At 42.4% G+C, this 27,972-nt stretch overlaps 1 protein-coding gene across 2 annotated transcripts in view; it reads right to left on the bottom strand.

Annotated features, from left to right (window-relative positions):
* Nucleotides 1-12,645, bottom strand: part of MCUB (mitochondrial calcium uniporter dominant negative subunit beta) — a 99,178-nt gene extending 86,533 nt beyond the window's left edge. For both annotated transcript variants that reach the window (XM_012179513.4, XM_004009625.5), the window contains exon 1: nt 12,475-12,645. In XM_012179513.4, the coding sequence (XP_012034903.1) occupies nt 12,475-12,570 (96 nt within the window). In that variant the 5' untranslated portion in view covers nt 12,571-12,645. The remainder of the gene's footprint in view (nt 1-12,474) is intronic.
* Nucleotides 12,646-27,972: the final 15,327 nt, after the last annotated feature.

A 27,972-nucleotide genomic window follows, 5' to 3' on the forward strand; every position in this document is an offset into this window, starting at 1 on the left:
AACAGAACTACCATATGACCCAGCAATTTGAAAACACTATTTAGAAAAGATATCTACACCTCTATGCTCACTGCAGCATTATTTACAGTAGCCAAGACATGGAAATAAGCTTACTCTCCATCAATGGATGAATGGGTAATGACAGTGCAATGGAATATTATTTGGCCACAAAAAGAAGGAAATACTGCTATTTGAGGGGTGGGTGAAATGAATGAAGGAGACCAAAAGGTACAAACTTCTAGCTATATAATAAATAAGTCCTGGGCAAGTAATGCAGAGCATGGTGACCACAGTTAATAATGCCGCATTGTATATTTGAAAGCTGTTAACTGTAAGTCCTAAAAATTCTCATCATGTGAAGAAAAACTTGTAACCATGCATGGTGATGGATGTTAACTGGACTTACTGTGATGATCTTTTCGTAAAATATACAAATAGCATATTATGTTATACACCTAAAACCAATGTAATGTTATAGATCAAATATATCTCAATGTCAAAAAAAGGAGGAACGGTGATTTCCATACAGTAATCAAGACAGGTTTTATGGAGATGATGAAGCCAAAGCAAGAGCTTTAACCAGGAATGGAGCAGGTGCACAGTGGATAAAGGCAGCCAGGGTAACCTGTTACAGCCCATAAAACAAATTCCATCCATATATTATTTTTCAGCTTCAGGTTTCAACCACTGGGAACGATGCTTTGGGCATCTGGAGTACTGCTTTCTGACAGCCTCCAACAGCATCCGCCTCATAACGTCTCTGGCTCGTCTCCCCGTTTTTCTCGCTCTTCTGCTTTAATCTCTCCATTCACAGCCTTCCAGCCAGGCTGCTCTTTCACTGGACAAGATAAGGCACAAGCTAAGCTGTTGTAACAAAGAGACCAAAAGGCACATGGGGCTCCAGAACTGTTTCCTTTTCTGGTAGGTAGGCAGTGGAGGGTAAGGGGACATCAATGCCTTCCAGGGATCTAGGTTCCTGCTATCTAGTTGTTCCACCATCACCTAGAGGGTTATGTGCCTCCAAAGGGTCGAGCCGGCCCATCCCTTCCACATCTTCATTCCAGCCCAAGGGAGGGAGAAAAACGTAGAAGACAGAACAGAAATCAGTTTCCTAATTAAGGATGTGGACCAGAAATTACACATTTATGCCATGTGGGCTATCCAGAACTTAGTCATGTGCTGGCTGCAAAGAAGGCTGAAGAACATAGCATTTCAGAATGGTCCAATACACTGAAGCCAGAGTGCCAAGACTAGTGATGCCAGAGGAAGCAGGCTAGGAACTCAGAGGATTTCATCCGTTTTTCCAACATACTCCATCCCCAATCCAAGTTTTTAGTGCAGTGTTCCCCAAATTGGGTCCTAAAGACCACTCTTCTGAGAGAAGCCATTAGGAACGCTGTGGAGTAACAGAGGGCTGTGATCAACTTCCTTCCCACTCTCAGATCATTCCGAAGCCCAACAGCAAAGGTGTGTAGCGAAGGAACACGTCTAACTTGGTCTTCGTATGGCTTAGCCCAGAATTCTTCAGACTTAAAAGAGCAGGCAATTTGTTTCTTCTATATTATCTATTAACACCCTAGGAATCAATGTCCAACTACAGGATATCAATTTGTGATACAGTTTAATTTAATAAACATAATTTCTACATGGCATCTAAAACTCTAAAGTCAAATCAAGGACCATGCTTCACAGAGAAAGCTCCTTGCCACCTGATCAGAGGGCCTACTAGACCCCCAGTTCCTCCGAGAGTCCAACTCTCTGTGCTTATACCCTTTCTTCCTACTCTACATGTGTCTGCTAACCTCTTCCTCACCCCCTGCTCTCAGAGTTTAGTTGAAATCTCACCTCTTTTCATCTCTTCAATTTCTAATGCTGTTTCTTCTCTGAATTCTTCCAGTATTTATTGTTGCTATTTGACTCTTGTAAGCCAAATGGTGAATAAACATGTATCTCTTTTATGTATAGGTACGTTGTCTTCCATATAATTTTCAAGGATCTTTTCTGCAAGCTTTCAGACCTAGCACGAACCACAACTCCCATTTTATAATGGATTTTAAGGGGATTATCATTTTAAATTACCGAAGTTTTAATGATTAAGTTTTTAGTGCTGATGTGTTCAGTTGTGGCTGACTTTTTGTGACCCCATGGACTGTAGCCCTCCAGGTTCCTCTGTCCATGGAATTTTCCAGGCAAGAATACTAGAGTGGGTTGCCATTTTCTTCTCCAAAGCTTTTAGTACCAACAATAATAATTTTGGGCAATCACAAAATAGCACATCACAAAACAAAAACCAATATGATTTAATGCGCTGAGAATTCCATTTACGAACATCTCATCAGTAGAGAAAAGCGCTGCCTTCCCCAATGTAAGGGATCACCCAAAATCACCACCACGCTTACAGAACAGCCAAGAAAACACACGCCAGGCTATCCTGACAAAATTTATGTTTCGTTAAAGCCTGTTGACTTATGTCCTTTAAAAAGCCTGACATGAAAGCATATCTGAAAAAAAACAATGAACCAAAATCTACTTGAAAACCACAGCTTTAATATAAATATGATATATGAAGATTATTTCGATTAACCTTAAAACAATCTTCAACATTCAAGGGTAAAATCACAAGAGGTAGATAAGAACACTTTAGGTTTCTCCCTGCCTGGAATCAGTGGGGAAGAGGAAATTGAGAAGTTCAGATCTGAAGAGAATGCACCATGAAGGTAACCTATATAATATTTAGTTCTTTATCATTCAGCCCTTCATTCCTCTACCCAATAAGCATTTATTATGTACCTACTGTGACAGGGCAGAAGCCAGAGGTAAGGAGAAACAGTTCTGACCATAAAGGGCTGAGAGAATCCACACGAATCATACGAACCCAACTAATGCTAATACAGGTTAGAGTGAAGTCTCTTCATACTGTTCATGGGGTTCTCAAGGCAAGAACACTGAAGTGGTTTGCCACTCCCTTCTCCAGTACGGCAGGTACCGTGGGAGCGAAAAGAAAGTGTAATTAATTCTGCTGGCAGAGACCTACAGAGACTGCATAAAGACTGGGGTAGGGTGGGTGGGTACTGGAACTCAGCCTTGGAGGATGAGACTTCAAAAAGATGAAAGGGAGAGTGATCGGGGGCAACGTTGCCAGAGGAACGTCATAAAGGCCACAGGGACAAGCGACAAGAAGAGGTATGAGTCCCTTGTGGCTGATGTGGGCCTCGCAGAGCATGCAGTAGAAACCGGGACCGGAGAGATGAAACATGATTTCTGGGTCAACTGTAGCTTATGTACAAAGCTTGCTTACCTAACAAGCTAACAGCAAACCCACAAAAGCGTATTTACAAGGTCAAAATAAACCATACATTTGCCTGAAAAAATGAAAACTGCTACGTGGTGCATTCTCTGAAACAGTCCCAAAGCAGAGTTACAGAACTGAGTCATCAGACTATAAAACGCCACAACATCCTCGAGCAAGGGCTTAGACAGCCAGCACTGCGCTGTTCTGTTTGCACACATTTTCTAAAACAAAATTTCAGGTTTATGGTCACATTACTGTCAGTCTCTCTAATAAAAACGCACACTCGTATTTCAGCTACATTACTGGCTGAAAAAGCAGTTTTTCATCGACAGCTTTTAAAAATCCCCTCTTCAAATATCCCATTCATCTACTAGTGTTCAAGCTGGATTTCAAAAAAGCAGAGGAGCCAGAGATCAAATTGCCAACATCCACTGGATTATTGAAAAAGCAAGAGAGTTCCAGAAAAACATTTACTTCTGCTTTATTGACTATGCCAAAACCTTTGACTATGTGGATCAAAACAAACTACAGGAAATTCTTAAAGAGATGAGAATACCAGACCACCTTACTTGCCTCCTGAGAAACCTGTATGCAGGTCAGGAAGCAACAGTTAGAACTGGACATGGAACAACAGACTGGTTCCAAATCAGGAAAGGAGTACGTCAAGGCTGTATACTGTCACCCTGCTTGTGTAACTTATATGTAGAGCACATCATGAGAAATGCTGGGCTGAATGAAGCACAAGCTGGAATCAAGACTGCTGGGAAAAGTATCAATAACCTCAGATACACAGATGATTGCAGATTTTCTGCAGATTCCCTCAAGGCAGAAAGCGAAGAAGAACTAAAGAGCCTCTTGATGAAAGTGAAAGAGAGTGAAAAAGTTAGCTTAAAACTCAACATTCAGAAAACTAAGATCGTGGCATCTGGTCCCATCACTTCATGGGAAATAGATGAGGAAACAGTGAAAACAGGGGCTGTCTTTATTTTGGGGGGCTCCAAAATCACTGCAGATGGTGACTGCAGCCATGAAATTAAAAGACGCTTACTCCTTGGAAGAAAAGTTATGACCAACCTAGACAGCATATACAAAAGCAGAGACATTACTTTGCCAACAAAGTTCCATCTAATCAAAGCTATGGTTTTTCCAGTAGTCAAGTATGGATGTGAGAGTTGGACTATAAAGAAAGCTGAGTGCCAAAGAAGTGATGCTTTTGAACTGTGGTGTTGGAGAAGACTCATGAGAGTCCCTTGGACTATAAGGAGATACAACCAGTCCATCCCAAGGAAAATCAGTCCTGAATATTCACTGGAAGGACTGATGCTAAAGCTGAAACTCCAATACTTTGGCCATCTCATTTGAAGAGTTGACTCATTGGAAAAGACTCTGATGCTGGGAGGGATTCGGGGCAGGAGAAGGGGATGACAGAGGATGAGATGGTTGGATGGCATCACCGACTCAATGGACATGAATCTGAGTAAACTCCAGGAGTTGGTGATGGACAGGGAGGCCTGGCGTGTTGCAGTCCATAGGGCTGCAAAGAGTCAGACATGACTAAGCAACTGAACTGAGCTACTAGTGAAACTCATACCAAAACAAACAAAATATTTGACACAAAGAGACAGCCACACATGAACACACACACACACACAAATAAATACACAGTTAGAAAAATAACAAGGATTTGTCCAGAAAATTTGTAACTTCTTTCCTCCAATCAGGCTTAGGGCATTTACTTTTACTGTCATGCCTAAGGGCTTTAAGATTAGTGAATTCATCCTTCAGTCTCAGAAATGTAATTTAAGCAGCACATTCAGTATAAAAACACTCCTACAACAACAAAATAACTGAGAGTTCCCAGTGGAGTTAAATATACTAAAATTACCACCTGTGTACACAGCAGTTTTATAAACCAAATCATCTTACTCAATCAGGTAATAAGAACCTCGGGGAGAAGCCAGACTCATGGTGTGACCCTGGTCAATCTTGAAGACTTTTTCCGCCCTTAAGTTTGCAACAATAAAACTGTGCATCTATCAGTTTCTTGGTACGAGGTTCAATGTTTCATGTCACTTCTTGATTCTGCGCACAGGCTATCGCAATTTCAACTCTTGCTCCATTTCTTGCCTCTCTTTCCACTGTTCCCTATTTCCTGCCCTCACATCTATTCAGGGAAGTCTCTTCAATGGACTCTGTTGACAGCGCAGGTTTCACACATCACTTCTCATCAGCATCGAGCCGATGAATCCTAGATAGAGCTCTAACTGTCCCCCAAAAAGCGGCTGAACAAATGCCTGGACTGCCCGCTTTCTGTTCCTGCAAACTAAGGTAAAAACGGTATAAAATCAAATGGCATCATTTATAAGTTAAATAGGAAACTCAGAATAAAGAGTTGACCCAAACTCTATTTTTCATCCAGGTGAGGCTAGTGGAGGTAAGGAGGAGCTAGGAAGATTTAGGACAGGTAAGGGTAGTAAGAAGCAAAAAGGTGAGACGAGCGTCAACAACCTCAGTACCATTGCCTTTAAGAGACAATCACACTTGTCAATTATATTTCAAAACAAAAAAGAGAACCATGGCATCGAAAGTAGATCCTTAAGGCAACTCAGTACAATACAATCCATATGTGCGGTGCACGTTCTATGGGTGAAGCACCAAGGGGACTGCACAGCAGACTGACCTGCCACGCTTCTGTCATAAACGTGCTGTGCTTAGTCGCTCAGTCAGGTGTGACTCTTTGCGACCCTTTGGACTGTAGCCCACCAGGCTTCTCTGTCCATGGGATCTCCCAGGCAAGAATACTGGAGTGGGTTGCCATTTTCTCCCCCAGGGGATCTTCCCATCCTAGGGATCAAACCTGTGGGATCAAATCCAGGGATTGTCTACGTCTCCTGCAATGCAGGTGGATTCTTTATCCACTGAGCCATTAGGGAAGCCTTTGAACATACTTGTTTAAAACACCAAAGAGCTGATTTTTTTAATTTGATAAAGCCTTCTTTATGTACCACTTTTCCCCCATTAAACTATAATTACAGAAAAATGGGTGAAGATATGAAAGGAGGGAAAAATGAAGGCAGAGATGATGAAACCTCTCCGAGTATAGTAAATGAGCATGGTAAATACATAAAAGGCACGTCATAAGATCTTTCCCATCTGTTAGAAGGTGGATTGAAAATCTGACTCAAGGCTTTCTGGCAGCCAAAGCATAGAGTGAACACCCCTGGCTATATACTTCACTGTCTGCATAATAAACCCCAAATCAGCTCAAGGGAAACCCAATTCTAAGACTAAGACTAGACAGTAGTATCTTCCATAGGTCCTTGGAAAAGGCACCTCTTAACTGACCCCCACACTTTACAGTTCTGTTTCTTAAAAGGCATGCCAGTGAAGAAAGTTCAGTAAAACATCTGGGTGCTGGATCCCACACCATGCAGTCTAAACACATAGCTCAGAAAAAAAGAGCTGGCATTTGTTTTAAAAACCAGGAAAATTAATACCATGGCAAGTTAAATGGGATCAAAAATCAGATACTTCTCGAATACAGCTCAGATAATGCTATTTTATTATTAATATCTACTGGTTTATAGCCTGTAGGTTAGGCCAAGATGTCTATTATATAATGGTTTTAGGGTTCTAAAGCTAGATTGTCTTGAAAAACAACATTTCACAGATGAAATCACTAGCAATGACAATTAAGTATTAGAACACGACAAATCATAATTCCTAATACTATTATGCCATGCTCACCCCATGTCAAATAAATTCCAGTTTCTTTTTAAAGGGGAAAACAGTTATTAAAATCATTAGTTAAAACTGCCACTTTACTGACTGCCTAAGATCATAAAAGAGGATTTTCAACCACTACGACATTCTGACACTGACAATATTTTATTCAACAGTGTATTTACAACCCGTGGTAAAAATAATAAAATGGCAATTTGAGAGATGAAAAAGGCTTTTGAGACCACTCAGACAAATCTTGTTTTGAAAAGGGAGTGAAACAGGCTCAAGTAGGCTGAATGACTTGGCTAAGGTCAGGAGCTAAGTGGCAGCAGGGCCGGGTTGACCGTCAAACGTTCCAATTGCTTAACACCAACGAAATTAGCTGCTCATTTTTATTCTATGAAGTAAACACATTTCGTTGACACAGCTACTGATCAACCAATATTTAGCCTCTGGTTTTCTACTGCAGTTTCATAAGGACTGCATTCAACAAACATTGAATATTTATCTGTCAAGCTACAAATTGATTTTCCAACTTAGAACTTGCTGTAAAACAGAATCCTGTTAATTTGCAATAAATAGCAAAATACAAAAATTAAAAAAAAAAAAACAGCACTAATACCTAAGTGCTGGGAAAGTAGCAATGTTTAACATTTAACAGACAAATTGGTCTAGAATTACTTTGAAACCAAAGCATCCATGTCTTTTCCACACTGTAAGTACAATCACCAGGAGACAGCTCTGAAATCAGGATTAAAGACTATAGCTTGCCAGTTACAAACACATGACAGAGAATCATAGGAAAGTATCAAACAAGAATGACATGTTTATTAAAGATGAAAACAACTTCTAAATTGACATTTGGTGGTGGCATTAAAGGCTTCCCTGGTGCCTCAGATGGTAAAGAATCTGCCCGCAGACCAGGGTTTGATCCCAGGATCGGGAAGATTCCCTGGAGAAGGGAATGGCTACCCACTCCAGTATTCTTGCCTTGAGAATTCCATGGACAGAGGAGCCTAGTAGGCTACAGTCCATGGGGTCTACAAAGAGCTGGACACAACTGAGTTGGAACGTGTTTATGCTTTGTTTCTAGGGGTTAGGGGAAAAAAAAAAAAAAAAAAGCCCAGGCAATACTTGACTTCTCTGCAAAGTACACTTGATTTTTTAAAATTTTAAACGTAGCTTCTGTAGAGACCCACATACAGTGCCAGTGGCTTGAAATCACATCAGGGACTCTCTTCAGCTAAGTAGCAGAAGACCCAAATTAAGGAAGGAACAATAAGCCAGGCGCTTTCTGTTCAGTGATTAATTCATCAGGCAGCATGATCGCTCGAAGCTGTGTCCTCCAGAACAGGAAGGCCAGCGGGAGCTGTGGACTGTCCCGACAACCACTCAGCCACAGCGCAGGAGACAAGCAGAGGTGTGGGAGCCCCTCCCACTCCCCCCAACCCCTGAACATGACTGCAGATGCTAGGCTATGCCCAGCCAAAGGCAACACAGCGTGCTCTGCTCTCATGCCTCAGACTAAATGTGTCCTTTAAAAAGCAATTCAGCTATACTAAACATACTCATGTTGACAAACTTTCTTTCTACCCGCCAAATACTCGCAATTACTCACCTACCATGTGAAACATATAAATTGTCTATTTTTCAAAATCACCAAATGCTCCTGTAAGGCATTCATACTTTCAGAAAAGGCCAAATATAATCAGGAATGCTTACTTGAGATACTATTAATGACAAGTCCTTGCAAGCTAGGATTTTATGAGCTGTCAGGTCACATACATCACTTTTTTTTTTTTTTCCTGCTGCTTTCAGAGGCTCTAGGGATCTGAATGTTTACAACAAGACATAAAGAGAAATAATGCTTGTCTTTAGTCACAGGACTTTTCATATCAAATGGGGCAATCACAAAACAGCGAGATCTTAGAATGGAAGATGTCCTTCACAATCAGTTAATTTGATTTACAGAAAATGGTTTAGTAGCCCTAACTAAAACTCCAAGGCAGCCAGGATATTTCTGTCAGTTCTTTTATGGTACACTTTCAAAGAGCATATAAAGAAGTACACTCGAAACTTCTCTTTAACTCTTTGGGGTCTTGAATTAGACAAGTAAAACAATGGAAGAATTTCCACTTCTGAAGTTCAGCAAATTGACTCAACAGCACAGTGAAGACTTAAAAATCTGCAAATTAGAAACAGTCAAACATAAGGCTTCTTCAGATGATTACATAGAAGCAAAGTGCTAACCAGAGTTCTCCTATCATTAAGCCAAGTAAGTCCCATGGTATCATTTTCGACCTCTTTAAAAGAGCACATAATTCCTGCTGGGGCATGCAATGGCGCTCCTAGGATAGCATCAGCTGGGAAACATGGAGAAAAACAGCTTAGAGTCGACAATCTGAGAAAGAGCAGCCAGTCTGAGGACCCATAAACTTTCTACTCAAAATGTTAAACGGATTTAACAGAAAACTGACTCAAGTCATTTAAATCTAAATGGTTTATAGTGAAGGGGGGCGGTCCTTGTATTGGGTTGCTTTACTATTTGGTACATTTTTTACTGTAAAGTACAACATTTATCAGTTCAGTTCAGTTGCTCAGTTGTGTCCAACTCTTTGTTATCCCATGAATCATAGCACGCCAGGCCTCCCTGTCCATCACCAACTCCCAAAGTTCACTCAAACTCATATCTATCGAGTTGGTGATGCCATCCAGCCATCTCATCCTCTGTCGTCCCCTTCTCCTCCTGCCCCCAATCCCTCCCAGCATCAGAGTCTTTCCAGTGAGTCAACTCTTGGCATGAGGTGGCCAAAGTATTGGAGTTTCAGCTTCAGCATCAGTCCTTCCAATGAACACCAAGGACTGATCTCCTTTAGGATGGACTAGCTGGATCTCCTTGCAGTCCAAGGGACTCTCAAGAGTCTTCTCCAACACCACACTTCAAAAGCATCAATTCTTCAGCACTCAGCTTTCTTCACAGGCCAACTCTCACATCCATACATGACCACTGTAAAAACCATAGCCTTGACTAGACTGACCTTTGTTGGCAAAGTAATGTCTCTGCTTTTCAATATGCTATCTAGGTTGATCATAACTTTTCTTCCAAGGAGTAAGTGTCTTTTAATTTCATGGCTGTAGCACCATCTGCAGTGATTTTGGAGCCCAAAAAAATAAAGTCTGACACTGTTTCCACTGTTTCCCCATCTATTTCCCATGGAGTGATGGGACCAGATGCCATGATCTTCGTTTTCTGAATGTTGAGCTTTAAGCCAACTTTTACACTCTCCTCTTTCACTTTCATCAAGAGGCTTTTGAGTTCCTCTTCACTTTCTACCATAAGGGTGGTGCCATCTGCATATCTGAGGTTATTGGTATTTCTCCCGGCAATCTTGATTCCAGCTTGTGCTTCTTCCAGCCCAGCGTTTCTCATGATGTATTCTGCATACAAGTTAAATAAGCAAGGTGACAATATACAGCCTTGACGTACTCCTTTTCCTATTTGGAACCAGTCTGTTGTTCCACAACATTTATCAGTTCAGTTTAGTTCAGTTGCTCAGTCGTGTCCGACTCTGTGACCCCATGAATCGCAGCAAGCCAGGCCTCCCTGTCTATCACCAACTCCCAGAGTTCACTCAGATTCAAGTCCATCGAGTCAGTGATGCCATCCAGCCATCTCATCCTCTGTCGTCCACTTCGCCTCCTGCCCCCAATCCCTCCTAGCATCAGAGTCTTTTCCAATGAGTCAACTCTTCGCATGAGGGGGCCAAAGTACTGGAGTTTCAGCCTCAGCATCATTCCTTCCAAAAGAAATCCCAGGGCTGATCTCCTTCAGAATGGACTGGTTGGATCTCCTTGCAGTCCAAAGGACTCTCAAGAGTCTTCTCCAACACCACAGTTCAAAAGCATCAATTCTTCGGTGCTCAGTCTTCCTCACAGTCCAACTCTCACATCCATACTTGACTACTGGAAAAACCATAGCCTTGACTAGACAGACATTAGTAGGCAAAGTAACGTCTCTGCTTTTCAATATGCTCTCTAGGTTGGTCATAACTTTTCTTCCAAGGAGTAAGCGTCTTTTAATTTCATGGCTGCAGTCACCATCTGCAGTGATTTTGGAGCCCAAAAAAATAAAGTCTGACACTGTTTCCACTGTTTCCCCATCTATTTCCCATGAAGTGATGGGACCAGATGCCATGATCTTTGTTTTCTGAATGTTGAGCTTTAAGCCACCTTTTTCATTCTCCTCTTTCACTTTCATCAAGAGGCTTGCAAACACAACATTTATACTAAGACACAAATTTCACAAAATGAAAAAAAAAAGCCTCTCTCCAATTAAGTCTACCATTTCACATCTTTGCCCCTTTCCTAGTTATAAGGAACAAAATGTCCTTCCTCATTCTGTTTCAAACTTTCAGGGAAGGTATTTAAAAATGCATTTAAAGAATTTTTTCCCATCATTCCAAGCCCTGAGAGACTTGGAGAGGAAAAGAAAAAAGAAAAAACTGAACAGAAGTGAAAGTGACAAGAAAATGGTAACCACATCACTTTCCGCTTTTCTTTTACCGTGCACAACTGAAGCGGAAAAACACATCTTTTTCTCCTTAACAATCTGAAACTGATTTATGAGGTGGGGAGGCGGTGCTAGGAACTCAAACTCAAACCACGAGCTCCCCAACCGCACATACCTGGAAGGCTCGATTTAAAAACTGTCTTTCCTCATCAGGCTCGGAGTTCGGGCACCTGAGCTCCTGTCCGGCTCCGCGGCAATCCCAGTTACTACCAGCAACTGTCTCCCCGTCTTCCTTGCCTCTTTTAGGGCACGTCCACTCCCCCCTCCTCCTCCATGAGACGGTTCCACACAAACCACATACAGCCGTGTCAGGCCAACTGTTACTCACCAGCACACACTCATGATTCACCCGTCTCTCGAGTCTCGGAACAAAACGCGAGTTTTTCTTCCCTCTTCGAAAGGGAGGTGCTGCTGGTTTTCAGGATGGACATTTCGCTTGCCTACCACAGTGCTCTCTCGGGGCAGCACTCCAGCCCGCCTTACCGTTTCCTTAGCCCCCTTCGGCACCGATGATCGAGCCGACAGCAGAACGGCTCTGAAAACTTACTCCAGACAGCAGTCTGGACGCGGACAAACTGCCTCCCGGGGTACTTGTGCTGCCCCCAGCCCTGGGCCGCAGCCTCGCGGTCCCTGCACCCCAGCTTAACCGAGGTGATGCGCCGGCGCACGTCCCCGCCGCCCTGGGCTCCCGGGGGTGACCCCGGTGGCGGACTCCCGGCCCGCGTCCGCAGCCCGGGCGACCACTCGCCGGCGGGTCCTCCCGCGCGCGGAGCCGGGCGGACGGGCCAGCAAAACGCAAGGCATGTCCCTCCGCCGGGCTTTCGCGCCCGCCGAAGTTGCCCCACGCAAAGTTTTCCGGTCGCCTCCCTCGCCCCGGGCTCGGGCTTACCTGGGGCATCGGCAGCCGCGGGTGCGCCCGGCCTTGGGTTCCGGGGGTCGGCAGCAGCCGCGCGCGCCAGGGCCAGGGGCCCCTCCGGAGCATCATCCCGCCGGGCGCTGCGCTCCCGCTCCAGTCAACCGGCCATCACCGGCGCCTCGCCGCTGGGAGCCGGCGTTCTCCGTCGGCGCAGCCTCGCCGAGCCCCCGCCTCCCGGCGCCGCGCAGCGCGGGGAGGGCTGACGGGAGGGTGTGTCCGTCTCCCCTCGGCTCGTCTTCGCGCGCGCCCCGGCGCGAGGCTGTTTTCTCTCCTCCGACCAAAATTTGAAAAGCGGGTGAGGGCGGGGTGGAAATAAAGCGCCAGGGAGCCGCCCTCCGCATCTCGGGTTTCGAGGGGCAGCGCGGGTGCTCGGCCGGCCTCCTTGCCGCGGAAGACCTTTCTGGAATGAAGGCGGCCGGCCCCCTTGCACCTTGCGGGCTGATTTCAAAACTCGCGAGTAAATCTGGGTCCTCGGTGCCCCAGGGGCCGTCTGCTCCGTTGCAGCCCGCGGGGCGGGGAGGCATGGGGTGAGCGGAGAAGAGCCATGGCCATCTGGAGAGAGGCGGGGGCTCTCTGGAAGTTTCCCTCGTGGACTGAGCAGAGAGGAGGGAGAGAAGCGGGTCCACCGAGGCGCCACCTCTCAGTTGGCTTACGGGGTTGGGCTGTGGTCGTCCCAGGCCCCAGAGGTTTGCGGTTCACTAAAACGGTGACCCACCCAGAGCTCTTTGGGACAGTCTTTCCCATAGCCCAGGTGGCTTCTTCTTTGAAAAGCACGGGTTTAACTGAATGAGGTGAAAGTTCTTAGTCTTCCCCGTGATTGGGAGATTTCATGTTTGACTTGGAAACATTTTGTTTGTAAAAACAAACACAAAGCATCTAAAAGGAGTCCAGTCCAACTTTCACATAGATTCCTTACAACGCAGTTGCTAGACAAAACACAGGATGCTCAGTTAAATATGATTCTCAGATAAACAACATAATTTTTTTTTAGTATAGTGAAATTCGCTCAGTGGTGTCCGACTCTCTGCGACCCCATGGACTATACACTCCATGCAATTCTCCAGGCCAGTATAATGGACTGGGTAGCCTTTTCCTTCTCTAGGGGCTCTTCCAACCCAGGGGTCAAACCCAGGTCTCCTGCATTGCAGGCAGATTCTTTACCAGCTGAGCCACAGGGAAGCCCAGGAATACTGGAGTGGGTAGTCTATCCCTTCTCTAGCGGATCTTCCCGACCCAGGAATCAAATCCGGGTTTCCTGCATTGCAGGCGGATTCTTTACCAATGGAGCTATCAGGAAGCCCTTTAGTATAAGTATGGCCCAAATAGAAGGCGATGGCACCCCACTCCAGTACTCTTGCCTTGAAAATCCCATGGATGGAGGAGCCTGGTAGGCTGCAGTCCATGGGGTCGCGAAGAGTCGGACACGACTGAGCCACTTCACTTTCACTTTTCACTCTCATGCATTGGAGAAGGAAATGGCAACCCACTCGTGTTCTTGCCTGGAGAATCCCAGGGACAGGGAGCCTGGTGGGCTGCCGTCTATGGGCTCGCACAGAGTCGGACACGACTGAAGCGACTTAGCAGCAGCAGCATGGCCCAAATATTGCATGGGTCACACATTCTTTTTTCCAAGAATATTTGGGACATACTTATACTAAATTATTTATTACTTAACTGTAATTCAGATTTAACTGGGCATGCCTCATTTTTATTTGCTAAATCTGCAAGAGGCTTGAGTTAATGAATTAATTGGCAAACAATGCAACAAGTCGCAAATCTCACCTGATGACTATCTCCTTTCATTATTGAAAAAAATGTAAGTTTCTATGATAGCAAAAACTGTGTCATCAGTTAAGGTTTATTCATATGTGTTAATGAGCATCTGCATTTCAAAATACCATGCTTTTCACTGAGAGTGACACATTAAACAATAAGCCCGCATGGGAAGTAATTTACTTAGTACCTGAGTCCTAGAAGGAAATTTGCTAGTATTTGCTAGTACTCCCAATGAGACCAACCTAGATAGCATATTCAAAAGCAGAGACATTACTTTGCCGACTAAAGTCCGTCTAGTCGAGGCTATGGTTTTTCCTGTGGTCATGTATGGATGTGAGAGTTGAACTGTGAAGAAGGCTGAGCGCTGAAGAATTGATGCTTTTGAACTGTGGTGTTGTAGAAGACTCTTGCGAACCCCTTGGACTGCAAGGAGATCCAACCAGTCTATTCTAAAGGAGATCAGCCCTGGGATTTCTTTGGAAGGAATGATGCTAAGGCTGAAGCTCCAGTACTTTGGCCCCCTCATGCGAAGAGTTGACTCATTGGAAAAGACTGATGCTGGGAGGGATTGGGGGCAGGAGGAGAAGGGGACAACCGAGGATGAGATGGCTGGATGGCATCACTGACTCAAAGGACTTGAATCTGAGTGAACTCTGGGAGTTGGTGATAGACAGGGAGGCCTGGCATGCTGCGATTCATGGGGTCGCAAAGAGTCGGACACGACTGAGCGACTGAACTGAACTGAACTGTGAATAATGTTGTAATAAACAAGTAAGTGCAGATATGTTTTTGAGATACTTATTTCATTTCTTTTGGATATTTATCTACTAATGGGATTGCTGGATCTGTGGTAATTCTATTTTAATTTTTTGAGGAAACTCGTACTGATTTCTATAATGGCTGTACCAATTTACACTCCCACCAGCAGTGTACAAGGGTTCCCTTTTCTTCAGTAGCCTAGATATGGAAAGAATTCAAGGAGTCCAAGGGATGACCGGACAAAGAAAATTATATATAGATGACATACATATGTTCATAATGGGCTATTAGTCACCTATAAAATAGAAGGAAATTCTGCCATATAGACAATATAGATAAACAGAGACAACATTATGCTAAATGAAATGTCAGAGAAAGACAAGTACTATATGATCTCATTAATATACGGAATCTAAAAAGGTTTAATCCATAGAACCAGAGTAGAACAGTAGTTTCCAGGGACTGGGAGATGGGGAAAATGGGGAGATGTTGGTCAGGAATTACTTTCAGTTATAATATGAATAAGTTCTGATCTAATGTACAGTGTGGTGACTATAGTTAGTAGTACTTGAAATTTTGCTAAGAGTAGTTCTTAACTGGACTAACCACACCAAAAAAAAGTAACTTTATGAAGTAATGAATGTGTTAATCAATTTGATTGTGGTTATTATTCACAATGTATACAGATATCAAATCTTTACTTTGTTCAAGTTAAATATATACACTTTTTATTTGTCAGTTAATTATACCTCAGTAGAGCTGGGGATGGGGAGGGGAAAAAAAAGAATTTTATTGGGAGGGAAATGGAGAAGAGGAGAAAACCTTCATTTTGAGCACAGACTGCTCAAATCTCTGCTATATCACTGTAATACTCTTCTACAGGTTTTTGGGGGCTACATTCCCTTCAGTTGCCTTTTTATGGGACAACAATTTTGTAATATTCTCTCTGGAGCAAATAGAAAAGATAATTGTCTTCTTTCTAGCACATTAATTTGTTTTTACATATCATTAATAGTTTAGAAAAGTCTTGAAGTATTACAATTCACTATTGGTAGTGTCATGAAAATTGTTATGATTGTTCTTAAATTTGGAAAAGTTTCTATCCAGTGTTTTTCATACCTGAGCTGTTAACAGTTGGAAGCATAGTTCGCAGACTAGCTTCTGAGTCCATTGATTCCAAGCATCATTTCTTTTTTACTAGCCACATACACTGGTCATTTGGCACTGCAGGGAACATTCATAATTCAATGCAATCTCTGGTCCTGCACTTTTGTCACAACAGTAGGGGATAGTATTCTTGGCAGTCATTCCTACAAAGGTGTGGCTAATGATATTTAATAATATTTGGAAATGATGGTGAGCCACATACAATTATCCCACTAAACCAAAACTAAATGTATTTTCAACTGTTTCGCTGGATTTTGAAAATGGCCATGGCCACTCAGCTACCTGACATAAGGGAACATAAAACAGAAGGGTGATTGGATAGGAAAGTGACAGTGGTCTTAACTGATTCCAGTTAAAATATTTTAGATATTAAGAAACATATCACCAAGTGAATGCATCACTAGGGCTTGCCCCCCACAGGGGACTTGGGAAGGGATTATGCAAGTGAAGACCCCTGAAGTTTAAGCTAAATCAAGTTTGCTGACACCTAAAGTCCTCAAAAGGGGATCCCCTGGTGGCTCAGTGGCAAAGAAATCCACCTGCAATGCAGGAGACGCAAGGGACGTGGGTTCAATCCCTGGGTCAAGAAGATCCCCTGGAAAAGGCAATGGCTACCCACTCTAATATTCTTGCCTGGAGAATTCCATGGACAGAGGAGCTTGGCAGGCTACCATCCGTGGGGTCGCAAAGAGTCGGACGTGACTGAGCGACTAACTTTTAAGTCCTCAAAACATGCTATTACTCCAAACCATTCCATAGCACTTAGCGCCTGCATATAACTATGAGTTAACTCTCCAGCTAGATTAGAAATGCTGGGGGCAGGTGCTGCGTCAGAGTGCCTAGCACAAGACCTGCTTTAAATTAGACAGTCAGTGAGGAACAGATGAAACTGCTAAAGGGCAGGAAGACAAATTGCAAGAACTTAAGACAGATGCCATGGGGGAAAGGTTTGGGTGCTATGGATAACAATATTCAGAGAGGGAGGTGCCCTGTGAGTGCTGGAGGGTAAGGACCAGAGAGCTCAGAACTAACGGAGGGTAAGACAGGTACAGGAAGGACCTTTAAAGGCACCAACGCGATTCTATCTATATAAAATGTCCAGGAAGGGAAAATTCTTGGAGATGGAAAGTAGATTCGTAATTGCCTGGAGCTGAAGGTAGAATTGGGAGTGAGGCAAATAAATGAGCATGAGGAATATTTTGGGGTGCTGGAAATGACCTAAGTTGGATTGTGGTTATTGTGTAAGTCTTTAAATTTGCTAATAATCATCTGTATACTTTTGAGTGAAATTTATGATATGTAAATGACAACAATACAGCTGTTTAAGGTTTTTTTGTTTTTTTTGTTTTTTGTTTTCTGAAAAGGGAAAACTAAGATTCAAATGCAAAGAGGTTGTAATAAGTCAGTACTGTTAACGAACTAGCTGTGAGTAATTGTTCAGTCTCACCAAGATTCCCGCACGTGGTGGTGAAGTGTGTTGTGCACATGAGCCATTGTGTGGACAGGGCAGCCCTGGAACCTGTCTGTCTGCAGCGTCCAGAGCTTTCTCACTTTGCTGGCTCCCCAAGTTACTAGTTTCTGTGTGGCCAGTGAAAAGAAGCAACATGAGACATGAATGCCCAGACACCGGCCTGTGGAATATTCTTCAAATATTACAGCTCACATATGAAAAACACTTCAAGAATGGACATGACATTATCAGTGCTGAGTTATAAAGTTCGGAGACACGTTTCTAAACTAAAATGATGTGAGAGAAAACAACATGCTGATATCTTTTCTATGGGAGACAGACACTTTACCGTCTGAACCACCAGGGAAGTCACAGTGATGTGAGTGGCAACTAATTTTTAAAAAATTATTGTGGCGGGGGTTGTGCTCTTAAAAAGTTTGTTATATATTACTGATTTTCTCACTCTTAAGTACTCATTACCATGCCAACTTTGCATTGCTAATTTTTTAGTATTTTTCTTAAAGAATTTCTCCCAAATTATATAACCTCAGACTCAACAAAACTTGGATCTGCCCTTGTGGGTCAGGCATAAGCATTTTGTGCTATCTTGTTTAGTCATTATAAAAGCCTTATGGGATTCCTGTTATTAGATTCCCCATTACAGGCGAAGAAACCAGCTAATAGGTTAAGTAACTTATTTAAAGTCATACAGTCAGAATTCGGGCTTTCCTTGTGGCTCAGCTGGTAAAGAATCCGCCTGCAATGCAGGAGACCTGGGTTCGATCTCTGGTTTGGGGAAGATCCCCTGGAGAATGGCATGGCAACCCACTCCAGTATTCTTGCCTGGAGAATCCCCATGGACAGAGAAGCCTGGTGGGCTATAGTCCATACGGTCGCAGAGTCGGACACGACTGAGTAACTAAGCACACACACAGTCAGAATTCAAGCCTAGAACTGTGTAGCTGACACCATGTTTTCCACTCCAAGATCCCAAGATAACCTTGACCTTACATTGCCTGTCTCTTCTGACATCACTTAACCACCGACCTTCTCATAGCTATAGCTGGGATCAGCGTGTGAGGTGAATCAATTGCAGAGTCAAATCCTTTAACGTTTGATATTCTGTTCATGGATTTTTTCCATTAATTTTGATTTTAAAAATATTACATTAAAATGTTATCTCAATGGCTGAATTTTGTGATGTATTTGGTGCCCTGGACAAGTGCTTCAGTTGCCTCATCCTACTTTTAGCCTGGTGTCCACACGCTGAATGAAGATGTGAACATCCACTTCATGCTTTAACTTCTAATGAAGGCAGGACCCAAATTCATCCACTGACTTTCATACAATGTCTTTGCAGACATTATTCACTCACGTCCTCAAACTACCATTTGAGAACTCAGTTCACAGATAAGTTGGCCAATAATAATATTGGATTATCTATTGATGGGACCGCTTGCCAGCCACTGGCAAAGGAGTTAGCTTCAGTCAAGGTGGAAGGGAAGTTTATTTCCACAGAAAGTTTTGTATTTATGTCACCTGGTCTTGTAAAATCCTCTGAACGGAGCAACTTCCCCACTTCCTCTGCAGATGCCATTCCTCTGCAGATGCCAGCAGCACTGGCTTGCAGAGCAGACCGGGAGATCCTTGAGACTAGGTCCCCTCAAGTACGCTGGGAGACCTCCACACTGACTGAATTCTAGTAGTGACCCGAGAAGAATACTCCTCTTCCCTATTCTGCCTCCAGGCCCAAGGCTTTGGCTTTCATTTTTAACAATTAGACTCACAAAGGACTTTGTACCCAATAAGAATACATATTATTTTCAAGCTCATATGGAAGATTCACAATGTAATGACCGTAACTGAGGCCTCAGAGGAAATCTCAAAAAAATTTTTTTTAACTTGCAAACATATAAGCTCTGTTTATGAAATTAGGAATTAACAGAAAGATAAAGCATCATTACCACTGGAATTTGAATAACAAACTTATAAATATTCATAGATTAAGTGGAAAATAAGGAGAAGTTGAGAACTATTTTTAAACTATATAGCAGTGAAAGCACTTGACTTAAAATCTTCACTATTCAGGGAAATGTGTAGTCTTAAATGCATTTATTAGAAAACAGGAAAGTCTGAAAGTAAGCTTACAATCTAAGAAGCTATGAAAACAGCAGCAAAAATAGACCTAGAGGATGTAGTGGGAAGAAAACGATAAAGGTAAAATCAGAAAACAATCAAACTTCCTGTCTGTTCTAAAGCAACCTCTCTCAGAACTAGTGAGTCAATAAAATCAAAAGTAGTTTCTTTTTTTTTAAAGGCACCAAGACTGACAAACCTGAAACAAGAATGATTAAGAGAAAGAAGGAATGCATAAACATAACAAGAAGGATATAAAAACTAGCCCCAAATAATTGCTTGTATCAATCAAGTTAAAACTATAAAAACTAAACTTGGCTCAACAAACAGAACCTGAAGAGATCAATGGTCACAGATTGTAGCAGTGGTTAATAATATACCTGGAAAAATGCCCCAAGCCCAGAGATTACTGAGCAAGTTCAACCGAAAGTTCCAGAATAAATAATACCTATTTTACATACCTAGACTTTAGCTAACTTCTTTACAAATTGTTCCAAAACCTCAAAACAGATGGGAAGCTATCCAATTCAAACAAAACTAGCATAATGTGGGTATCAAAATTAAACAAGTACACAAGTACACACTGTAAAAGCAAGTCACAGACCAGTCTTCTAAAGTAAATGAAAGATCCTAAATGAAGTGTTAGCAAATCGAACCCAGCAGTGTAATAAAAGAATGATCAAGTAAAAATTCATCCAAGCTGCCAAGGTCAATTCCCACATTTCACATTCTCTTAATCCAAACACACCCCATCTAAACCAGGCTTGGGGGCTGTTTGTTCAAAAGTCATTCACTGTGTCCACCCTTCCCCTCTTCCACCTCCTATGGTAGGCTGGCTAGATGTCACCTTTTGGGGTCAGATCACATCACCCCTCTGCATTGAAGGCTTTAAGCTTTGATCTTTCTTGCTTAAACATTGAATTCTTTCATCTTTCTGTCTCCCTGTTATTCTTAACTCTAAAAATTACTTATCAGTTTCTGATAATAGGAGACAGTCTAGAGGTCCCTTTCATTCTAGTAAAATTATTCAGGTTTCAATAGGAAGCACCTACTAACAGGCCTTTCCTATTGTTACTATGCAAATCATAAAACATTAAGTCCCAAAGGAACAGAATTTGAAATTGAAATACAGAAAAAATTTCCATAAAATTTTCACTAAAATTTCCAAACTGGTACTTTCTAAACTGGTACCAGCTTTCCAAACTGGTACAATGTTTCACAGCTTTTCCGAGGGTCATTCTGAAATTCCTCCATTGTAAGAAAGGTTAATATGTGAGTTGGGAGTACTAAAAAGACTAAATAATACCCTGATTTAAAGTAAATTTCTATGTAATAAAAGAACTGAGAGAAATATAATTGTTTATTATTTATTTCTAAAGAGAACATGAGTTAATATTATAAAGTCATTGCCTACTACCTTTAAAAGAACCTAGTAATTATTTTGCACTTACCTTAATTCTATTTACAAATTACTTAAATTCATACATATGTACCAGCTACATCATCAGTAAAGTTTACAAGCAAGGCAGAAGTGCAGGTTACACATATTTCTGTTTTAACAATGACAGTATAATCATTTTATGTCTACCCAAAATGCATTTTAAAATCTAGTTTTAGAAAATTATAGTGTAAATCTAAGCAGATGCGTCACTACACACTAATCCAATAATCAACAAATTAGCTGGCTAATAAGCTAAAATAATATGTACCTGAAAAGCAAAAACAGCAGTAAAAACCATAAACATCTCTGAGCAGTGATGATGTAGTCATAAAAAACTGGCCTGACTTTAGGGTAATTTTTGTCAATCGTCTGACAGGCCATTGACCCAAAAGCTGGAAACTCTCACACCCACTCACTCCCCGTCCTTCCATCCTGCTTGCCTCCCCTACTGCCAGAAGCTGCTCTGAGGATCTAGCCTTGAAACAGAAGTGTGGTCTTGAGGACTGGATGCGTGACTACGGCCACCCAAGACAAGCCGTGTAAGTTCCTTTGTTTATGAAACCTGCCACCCACCCATCTGGAGCGGCTACCTCTTCCTTCAGCCTCTCCTTATCCTCTGCATGTGTGAGGGTGTGTTCTGGATTCTACCCAAGAAGCTTCTGAGGAGGTTGCCACCCAGAATCTGTGTATGTGCACTTTGGGGAGTTTTTGCAAAATGACAAACTTGCACAGGAACCAGGTTTCTTCGGAGTAATCTCTAATAAAAACTGGTTTTCACTTGACTACAAACTTAGCAATCTTCAGCAAACTCATTTGGTGGGTTGTTGGTAAGCAATCCTTTTCAGCCCCAAAATTGAAATGAAAATCTACAAACCTGGGCCTATTAACTAATGGGAACTAAAGAAAGGGCTTTCAACTTTGGCTCAACTCAAGATGCAGGAGAGGGCAATGGGTTAAGAGCCTCTCTGTGTCCCCTAATCATGGCTTACTTCTCTGCCTCTCAGAGGTATCCTAAGAAGGCAGAGGAGGAGGATGCCCAGTTTTCTGTTTGACAGATTTCATCTCTGAATTTAGAGATAAAAGATGAGTGATTCTTGAAGTATCTATCATTTTTATTTTTCAGGAGGTCTTTGTTTCATGTGCCAAAGATTTGTGTGTCTTTTTTAAATTTTAAACTGTCTTTAGTAATTAAAGATTCCACCTAAATACCTGCACTGCTGCTTTCAGTCTTGTTAATCTTCATCTTTTCTTGGCCTTTAAAAGTATTTTCAGTGTCTTCAAAAGTTACTTTGAACAGAGGAGTTCTGGTTTTCTTAACACTTTGCTATTAATAATATATGCATTTCATAGCCTCACAGGTTGACTACAACAGATTCCTGTCTATAAAGAGCTTTCAAATAGTTTTTAGCACACAAATATACACTAATGTTGGAGAAGGTAATGGCAACCCACTGCAGTACTCTTGCCTGGAAAATCTCTTGGACGGAGGAGCCTGGTAGGCAGCAGTCCATAGGGTCGCGAAGAGTCGGGACACGACTGAGCGACTTCACTTTCACACGTTGAAGGCAATGGCAACCCACTCCAGTCTTCTTGCCTGGAGAATCCCAGGAACGGGGGAGCCTGGTGGGCTGCCATCATCGGGGTCGCACAGAGTCGGACACGACCGAAGCGACTTAGCAGCAGCAGTAGCAGCAGCATACATTAATGTATAAATGAAAAATAAAATTCTTTGTCCATCAGTTCAGTTCAGTTGCTCAGTCTTGTCCGACTCTTTGCGACCCCATGAATCGCAGCACGCCAGGCCTCCCTGTCCATCACCATCTCCCAGAGTTCACTCAGACTCACATCCATCGAGTCCGTGATGCCATCCAGCCATCTCATCCTCGGTCATCCCCTTCTCCTTCTGCCCTCAATCCCTCCCAGCATCAGAGTCTTTCCAATGAGTTAGCTCTTTGCATGAGGTGGCCAAAGTACTGGAGCTTCAGCTTTAGCATCATTCCTTCCAAAGAAATCCCAGGGTTGATCTCCTTCAGAATGGACTGGTTGGATCTCCTTGCAGTCCAAGGGACTCTCAAGAGTCTTCTCCAACACCACACTTCAAAAGCATCAATTCTTCGGCGCTCAGCCTTCTTCACAGTCCAATTCTCACATCCATACATGACCACAGCAAAAACAAACTAGATGGACCTTAGTTGGCAAAGTAATGTCTCTGCTTTTGAATATACTATCTAGGTTGGTCATAACTTTTCTTCCAAGGAGTAAGCGTCTTTTAATTTCATGGCTGCAATCACCATCTGCAGTGATTTTGGAGCCCCAAAAAATAAAGTCTGACAGTGTTTCTACTGTTTCCCCATCTATTTCCCATAAAGTAATGGGAGCAGATGCCATGATCTTCATTTTCTGAATGTTGAGCTTTAAGCCAACTTTTTCACTCTCCTCTTTCACTTTCATCAAGAGGCTTTTTAGCTCCTCTTCACTTTCTGCCATAAGGGTGGTGTCATCTGCATATCTGAGGTTATTGATATTTCTCCTGGCAATCTTGATTCCAGCTTGTGTTTCTTCCAGTCCAGTGTTTCTCATTATGTACCCTGCATAGAAGTTAAATAAGCAGGGTGACAATATACAGCCTTGATGTATTCCTTTTCATATTTGGAACCAGTCTGTTGTTCCATGTCCAGTTCTAACTGTTGCTTCCTGACCTGCATACAGATTTCTCAAGAGGCAGGTCAGGTGGTCTGGTATTCCCATCTCTTTCAGCATTTTCCACAGTTTACTGTGATCCACATAGTCAAAGGCTTTGGCATAGTCAATAAAGCAGAAATAGATGTTTCTCTGGAACTCTCTTGCTTTTTCCATGATCCAGCGGATGTTAGCAATTTGATCTCTGGTTCCTCTGCCTTTTCTAAAACCAGCTTGAACATCAGGGAGTTCACGGTTCACGTATTGCTGAAGTCTGGCTTGGAGAATTTTGAGCATTACTTTACTAGCATGTGAGATGAGTGCAATTGTGCGGTAGTTTGAGCATTCTTTGGCATTGCCTTTCTTTGGAATTGGAATGAAAACTGACCTTTTCCAGTCCTGTGGACACTGCTGAGTTTTCCAAACTTGTTGGCATATTGAGTGCAGCACTTTCACAGCATCATCTTTCAGGAGTTGAAACAGCTCAACTGGAATTCCATCACCTCCACTAGCTTGGTTCATAGTGATGCTTTCCAAGGCCCACTTGACTTCACATTCCAAGATGTCTGGCTCTAGATTAGTGATCACATCATCATGATTATCTGGGTCATGAAGATCTTTTTTGTACAGTTCTTCCGTGTATTCTTGCCACCTCTTCTTAATATCTTCTGCTTCTGTTAGGTCCAGACCATTTCTGTCCTTTATTGAGCCCATCTTTGCATGACATGTTCCCTTGGTATCTCTAATTTTCTTGAAGAGATCTCTAGTCTTTCCCATTCTGTTCTTTTCCTCTATTTCTTTGCATTGATCGCTGAAGAAGGCTTTCTTATCTCTTCTTGCTATTCTTTGGAACTCTGCATTCAGATGCTTATAGCTTTCCTTTTCTTCTTTGCGTTTCGCCTCTCTTCTTTTCACAGCTATTTGTAAGGCCTCCCCAGAAAGCCATTTTGCTTTTTTGCATTTCTTTTCCATGGGGATGGTCCATAGTTCATCAGGCACTGTATCTATTAGATCTAGGCCATTAAATCTATTTTTCACTTCCACTGTATAATAACAAGGGATTTGATTTAGGTCATACCTGAATGGTCTAGCGGTTTTCCCTACTTTCTTCAATTTCAGTCTGAATTTGGTAATAAGGAGTTCATGATCTGAGCCACGGTCAGCTCCTGGGTCTTGTTTTTGTTGACTGTATAGAGCTTCTCCATCTTTGGATGCAAAGAATATAATCAGTCTGATTTCGGTGTTAAGCATCTGGTGACGTCCATGTGTAGAGTCTTCTCTTGTGTTGTTGGAAGAGGGTGTTTGCTATGACCAGTGCTTTTCTTGGCAAAACTCTATTAGTCTTTGCCCTGCTTCATTCTGCATTCCAAGGCCAAATTTGCCTGTTACTCCAGGTGTTTCTTGACTTCCTACTTTTGCATTCCAGTCCCCTAGAATGAAAAGGACATCTTTTTTGGGTGTTAGTTCTAAAAGGTCTTGTAGGTCTTCATAAAACCGTTCAACTTGTTTGTTCAGCATTACTGGTTGGGGCAAAGACTGGGATAACTGTGATACTGAATGGTTTGCCTTGGAGATGAACAGAGATCATTCTGTCATTATTGAGATTGCATCCAAGTATTGCATTTCAGACTCTTTTGTTGACCATGATGGCTACTCCATTTCTTCTGAGGGATTCCTGCCCGCAGTAGTAGATATAATGGTCATCTGAGTTAAATTCACCCATTCCAGTCCATTTTAGTTCTCTGATTCCTAGAATGTTGATGTTCACTCTTGTCATCTCCTGTTTGACCACTTCCAATTTGCCTTGATTCATGGACCTGACATTCCAGGTTCCTATGCAATATTGCTCTTTACAGCATCGGACCTTGCTTCTATCACCAGTCACATCCACAGCTGGGTATTGTTTTTGCTTTGGCTCCATCCCTTCATTCTTTCTGGAGTTATTTCTCCACTGACATATTGGGCACCTAATGATGCCATCAATGCACTCGATTTCCATCAATGCACTCGATTTGTGCTAGGATATATTCCTTAAGGGTAGCGTGTCAACTATAAAATCAAATTGTATGTTCCTATCAAACAACGGTTTGAATAGCAGTTTGGCAGATATTCACATCACCTGGGATACCCCAAAACTGTTAACTTTAATGACAGTTTCAGTTCGTTGAAAAGGGGCTCAGAGAACTCCTGGTGAGCATGCCCCTTTCTCTCATCACTCCCCACCTCAGAAAACAAATGGGCAGAGACTTGTCCCATAGAAGGGAGTGAGGAGGACAGATAATCTATCTACAGCCCATTAGGAGTCCTCCTCACACCTATGCTCCCCTTGATGTCAATCTCCATTCTCTAACTCAAGTCTGGCTGCCTTTAGAGGACAAGGCTTTTCAAGGTGGCTCTTTCTGATCTCAAACTCCAGGTAGGCATCTCTCCACACACTTGTAGACATCTAAACTTCACCAAATCTCAATTTCAAGCATCCCGTATCCTGACCACCACTTCCCGTCTTTCCAGTTCATCCCCTCTGGTCTCCACACTTGGACAGCTTTCTGACCTCAACAGGACCTTCACACTACTAAGCCCTTCTGTGTCTACTGCCACTACCGAGCTCATCTGTCTATCACTCGGTTTGCAGCCCTTTCACTTGAATGACAGAGGAGCTTCCTTGTATACATCCACAGTTCCCCTGCTCTTCTGTTCTAACTGAAATCCAACCTTCCACCAAGCAGTAAGTGTGGCTAGAAGGAAGAGGCATGCTAACTGGTTGAAGTTCATGCTGCCTGACAACCCTACCGCAAGCCGCTGGTCAGTCGATCTACGCGACTATTTCTTGGGATTCTAACACTCTTTACCCTTTCTCAGCTGATAACTCCAAGTGCTTCTTTTATAGGGAAAACCACAGTGACCAAAGGCTAACTTCCACATTTAGCTACCATAAAGATTCACCCTCTGATGCCTCTCCTTCCAGACAGCCACATGGCTCTCCTCAACGGTCACCTTTTCAGAAGGGCCTCCCTAGTTACTGTCAAAACCAGCATTCTTGGTACTTTTCCTGCCTTATTTTTTCCCCACTGCATTTCCTACACCTGACATCCAAATGTGCTCTTTTCACCAGTCCTCCACACACTCTGGAGTGTAAGCACTGTGAAATCAGGATTTTCTATGTTTTGAGCCTAGACCAATATCTAGCAAGTATTAAGTGTTAATAAATACCTATTAAATGAGGAACAAACTATCCAAAGACAAAAAATTTAGAAGCACGATACTTCGTATTGTATAATTACAGTATATAGCTGCCCTTGGAACACTGCAGTTTCTCCTAATTCAGTAAGATTCTCTCCTGCTGGAGGCTGCAGGGCACGGGGACACACACAGCGCTGGGGGTGGGCTGGGCTCGGAGTAGGTGGTGGGTGGGTAGAACATTTGACTTCTGCTATCAGCTCTGTCACTAATTAGTAATGTCATTTAGGGTGAGTCATTTAACCTCTCATTTCCAGCAGGGAATGTGAGAGAGTACTTTTATTTTTATCCAAAGAAAAGAGATCCAACAAGCGAAAAACCACTCATCACACACATCAAGAGCCTTTTCCCTTCCAAAATTCATCAGTAGGACTTTTATAGTGTTTATAATAAAATTTTATTCTGCAACCTAGTGGATCATTAACAGTTTTTATACTAAATAAATGTTAGTAAACGAGATTTTTTTTAAATCAGAGTAAGATCGCTCTCAAAGTTCCAGATGGTAATCTTAAAAGTCAATTAAATAGGATAGTCACGTTATAAAAATTTTGCTATGAATGTGCAAGGAAAAAGAATGCCTAATTTAACCAAGAAAGACAAATTAAGGTTATGATTAGTTAACAGTCATATATATTTTGAAAGTAGGGTTTGTTTTCTGAATACAAAGAGAATAAGCACTTGGTAATGTTCACAAATTAATGAAAACATGTTCACATATATTACTAGTTGAAATACGGTATCAATGCATTTCCTCGAGCAGTAAATCCTAGATGTAAGAATACTACCAATTCTCCCCAACCATAAACACACAAAACACCAAGCCATA

This window comes from Ovis aries, chromosome 6 (genome assembly GCF_016772045.2).
Source record: "Ovis aries strain OAR_USU_Benz2616 breed Rambouillet chromosome 6, ARS-UI_Ramb_v3.0, whole genome shotgun sequence".
Classification (NCBI taxonomy): Eukaryota; Metazoa; Chordata; class Mammalia; order Artiodactyla; family Bovidae; genus Ovis; species Ovis aries.